The sequence below is a fragment of the Myotis davidii genome, unplaced genomic scaffold (genome assembly GCF_000327345.1).
Source record: "Myotis davidii unplaced genomic scaffold, ASM32734v1 scaffold97, whole genome shotgun sequence".
In the NCBI taxonomy this organism is placed as follows: domain Eukaryota; kingdom Metazoa; phylum Chordata; class Mammalia; order Chiroptera; family Vespertilionidae; genus Myotis; species Myotis davidii.
This window is the reverse complement of record NW_006289392.1, coordinates 4,860,423-4,865,023: the sequence shown is the minus strand read 5'-3', so window position 1 is coordinate 4,865,023 and position 4,601 is coordinate 4,860,423. Positions and strand designations below refer to the sequence as shown.

Here is a 4,601-nt window from a genome sequence, read left to right as displayed (position 1 = left end):
ACTTTGTCTTCCCCAGCTGTCAGGGCTTACACACAGACGCCGTCCTGCTGTCCTGCTTCCCCTCGGGGCCCGCAGGCTTCTTGCATGCATTTTCGCTATCTTTCACTCTCACCTTTCCCAAGAAAAACTGCCCACCGCCCTCTCAGCTTGAAGACACTGACAGCCCCAGCCCGTTTGGCTCAGTGGTTACAGTGTCAGCCCACAGACGGAAGGGTCCCGGGTTCGATTCTGATTGCAAGCTCGATCTCCAGCCGTGGTCGGGTGCGTTCGGAAGGGGTTGAGCGCCGGCCCATGAGCCTCAACCAGGAGGTCACCGGTTGGGCGGGCTCGATCCCCAGTGGGGGGCGTGCAGTAGGCAGCCGATTGGTGATATTTCTCTCTCCTCGTCAATATTTCGATCTCTCTATCCCTCTCCCTTCCTCTCTCTTTAAAGATCAATAAAAACATTTAAAAAAAAGAAAAAAGAAATCCGACTGGTTTCCCGTGATTCTTGTGGCCCTGACAATTTACTGGAATAAAACGACATCACTCATTCACACAGCTGTGTCCCAGGCACATGACACCTGCTTCCCCCACAGAACCGCACGCCCAGGACTGAGACGAGCCAGGCCTATGTTCTAGTTTCACAGATGAAACGGAGGAGGACGGGGCTGCCCGAGGTCACACAGCGAGACACAGGGGAGCTGAATGAGAACTTGGAGGCTCTTGGAGTTCCCAGAACTCTTTACTGCGCAACGCGGTTCTTCAATAAATAACACAACGGTAAAAAAAAGCCTGGCCCGGAGCCCGAGGAGCCCGCCCTCAGGCCTGTCTGCAGAGGGAGCTGGTCCCAGGCTGGGCCTAGCGCTGCCTGGCCGAGTGGAGCGTTCTGGCTGGACTCCCCGCGCCGGAACATCTATTCCCAGCTGCCCCTGGAGTGCAGGCCGCGGATGACAGGGGCAGCCCCGCCCGCCGCCCGCCCAGCTCTTTGCCCACGGACTGTAAGCGGCTGTGAATTCATGTTCCAGACTCACGGGGAGCCGGGCGCACACCTGCCCCTGCCGGGCCTGCAGTTCTCGGGCCTGAAGCCTGGACGTCCGCTCGGGTCCTCTCCGTGCGAGAAGGAAGCTGGCTGTGTGCAGGCCGCAGGCCCGCGGTACCTTCCTCCCACCCGGCCCAGCCCGGCCCGGCCCGGCCGGCAATGTCGCCGCAGGGGCCAGCTTCCAACGGCGAGTCCTTCATTTCACTGATGGGAGCAGACCTGAGGGGAGGCCAGGTTGTGCAGCTGAGCATGGAGAGCAGGGCGCACAGCCCGCACCCCGTCCTCTGGGTCCGCAGCTGGGCGTCAGCGGCAAACACGGGCAGGTGCCAACCTCAGCCTCGGGGCAGACCAGCTGGTGCCCACACCCAGGGGCTGCCTGCAGGCTGAGATGTGACCAATGCAAATTGCCGAGGTTTCACTGCTGCTGTCAGGGGTGTGGCCCGGGGGGAGGCGGGGTGGCCTCGGTAGGGACCCCAGAGCAGCCACTCTCCTTGCTGGGGAGAGGGAGGTATCTGCACACGGACAGGACACCCGGAGGGCGGGTTCTGAGCCACAGGCCCTTTCGGGGCTCAGTTCCTTTCCTCCCCCACCGGCTCCGTCCTGAGAGCTGACCTGGGAGGCCTGCGATGCGGGAGCTCCTTCCGGGACCTTCCCAGGCCGGGTGGGGGCCAGCTGAGGCACACGTGGTCACTGCTCTCGCCTTTGCCCCTAGACATGAGCCTGCTGTGAGGCCTTGACACAAGCCTGGCTTCGGGGCAAGGCCTGGCTGGGAACTGACTTCAGTCCGGCGGCCTCACCCCAACTCCAGGAAACCCCGATTCCCTGAGCAAACAACCCTTGTCACAGGCAGAGTTCCGGGAGGGAGGAGGCTCCGCCAGAACCTGCAGGGCCTGGCATAGCGGAGAGCAGCGCCCAGGCTGGCATCATGCCTTCTCTGACCTGGGCCCCTCCTCAGACCCGCAGGGCATGGCTGAAGTCAAAGGCAGCCCCTTCTTCTGAGTCACTCACTGGCGTGCAGACTGGAAATCAGGGGCAGGGTGACCAGGTCTGCATCGAAGCTGCCCAGGAGGCCGCCCGGGGCCCCCACGCAGCCTAGAGGGGCGAGATCCTGGGCAAAGCTCCACTCAGATGTCCCCAGGTCCCCACAGCTAGTCAAGCCCAGGAGTGACCATTCCTCAGTTGCGGGGTTCCATTGTCCAGCCAGGGCCCCTGAGGGAGCGAGAGCCACTTCTGGGGGGTCCTGTTTCAAGTAGCCCTTGTCCAAGGCTGGTGGGGACCAGGCTTCCTTGGCATCCAGGCACATCCTGAGGTGGGGGACAAGGCCATCGGCTGAGGAGGCCTCTTCTTCCAGGCAGCCCGCCGTGGCTGCCTGCTCCTCCCTGCCTCTGGTCTGTTTCAGGTAGCCCTGAAACTCCACCACAGCCGGGTCTTCTCCCTCCGTCGCCTCAGGCCCCAGGGGACCGACATGGCCCAAGGCTGAGTCAGCCCGTCCATCCGCAGGCTGCCCCTCGGAGTGGTGGGCGAGGCCAATGCCGCTGTCGTCCTGGCCCTGGCCCCCCGCCTGCTGCACCCAGGGCTCCGTGCCAGGACTCAGGCTGGGCTCCTGCAGGCAGATGCCGCTGTCAGTGCTGGCACTGCTGCAGCTGCTTTCGGGCTCCAGGGAGGCCCCCTTTCCCAGGGTGCTCCCGGCCTGGGAGAGGGGGTCCGGGAGGAGGAACTGGGGCTCCTCAGTCTGCAAGGACGGCTTGGCACTGCCGAAGCCGCTGTCGGTGCTGCCGTGCAGCTCGGAGTTCCTCAGCTCTGGGGACACCTTGGCGAGGGCCTGCTCATCGATGGCATGGATGGTGTCTCGCGTCTCCGGGCGGGGGAGCTGGCTGGCGGGGCTGAAGGGACTGGGCGTCCCGAAGACCTGCAGAGGGGAGGGGAGGGGAGGGAGTGAGGCGAGGGTCCCCTGCAGGCACCCACGCCAGCGTCGCAGGGCACTGCTCCAGGAGGGGGACACAGGCCTGGAGGACACCCCCTTGTTCCTTTGGCTTAGTTCCAGACTGTTTTCTCCTAATGGAATTGTCAGGTCAGCTCAGGCCCGGATACAGAGAAGCCCGCATTCCCGGGGCGCAGAAGGCAGGACAGCGGATGGGAGGGCCGGTGTTCTCAGGGGCCGTGCTTTAGCGCCGAGAGCAGGCTGGCTGCGGCGGGATCTAAACGTGTGTTCCTGACTCTTTTGACTATGACCCCAAATAAGAAAGGTGCTTTATAACAATCCGTGTGCAAGCGGCCCATGAACATACACCTCATGCAGGAATAACTAAAAGGGCTCACAAAACGGTGAACTGCCTGTGGCCTGGGACCTGTGCCATTCGATTCTATTCCGTCCTACTCATTTGTTTTTAAAAGGCACACACTCAGGGTGGCCGCCGTGTGGGCAGTGGGACAAGCACAGAACCAGGACGCTGGCTGCCCAGAGCCCCAGGAGAAACCGCTTAATGCTGACTTTCTTGCCCCTCACAACGGGTTCCTTCTGCCCACTCGCCCCACCCTCTGCTGGCGAGTTACCCATTGGAGGGCAGGCGGTGGGTGCTCTCCTCTCTGTACCACCCTCCCCGCTCCCTAGCTCTGGGCCCCCCACAGGGAATATGCTCTAACACCTGTCCAGCAGGCAACGCCACGCCTGGGCCCACGCATCTGCTCAGAGCCCGAGAGAGGACGCTGAGCCACGTCTGCCGGTCAGAGCAGCCCTTCAAGGTCCCTGGCCCCCGGCTCCCTGTCATATCTCTACCCAGGGCCCTGCAGCTAAGAACAGAGTTCTTTTTTGCTGGAAAAGGACCCGAATTGAGCCAGGCAGCCTCCCCCAAAACACTTTCCGAGGGTCTCTGTCTCTCTCCTTGTTTTCCCCAGAGACCCTGGCTCCCCTGGGGGCCCTCTGCAGCCCTGAGCCGCGGTGGGGGCGGGGGGGAGGGTGGGCAAGCTGAGCCCCAGGCCAGGGACAGGCCTCGGAGATGCAGCTCGGCCTGGAGGTTGTGCTTCAGGCTGCTTACCCGAGGGCAGTCTGTCAGCACCGGGAGGAAGAGGGACGGGTGAAGAAGGGGGTACAGGTGTCAGCATCCTCACGGCCCCTCCTCTCCAGCACCCAACCCCCCACTCCCCTCTCCACTCCGAGAGCAGCCCAGGGCCGGCCCTTCCAGCCCTGGTCCTTTCTCTGAGCATCTTCTGGCCACAAGGCGTGGGGAAGGCTGGGCTCCATCGGACCCTCCCTGGCTGTGTGGCCTGCGCCTGTAACAACCTCTCTCTGCCTCAGTTTCCTTACTTGTCAAAGGAGGACAACAAAGGCCCCTGCCTCTGAGGTGCTCGTGCACAGGCCGGTCCGCGGCCGATTATGAGTTAAACAGGAACAATGGAAAGTGTGGACGGGGCTGCTCAGAGTGCTGGTCACCCGGGCCGCCAGGAGGCACCGCTCTCAGCACTGGGCGCTGCGGTCAGTCCTCACTCCGCCCAGGGTGCCCAGAGGTGCCTCCTGATGGCGTCGGGCTGAGGGGAGGACGGGCTGAGACTGGGCACCTGGCTTCCCAGGCCGGCTGCAGGA

The 4,601-nt window shown here is 63.3% G+C and overlaps 1 protein-coding gene across 1 annotated transcript in view; it reads right to left on the bottom strand.

Annotated features, from left to right (window-relative positions):
• Window positions 1–487: 487 nt before the first annotated feature.
• IL10RA (interleukin 10 receptor subunit alpha) overlaps window positions 488–4,601 on the bottom strand; it is a 16,072-nt gene continuing 11,958 nt past the window's right edge. The window contains 2 exon segments of the mRNA XM_015562467.1: window positions 488–2,930; window positions 3,465–3,559. Of these exon segments, the coding sequence (XP_015417953.1) occupies window positions 2,022–2,930; window positions 3,465–3,559 (1,004 nt within the window). The 3' untranslated portion in view covers window positions 488–2,021.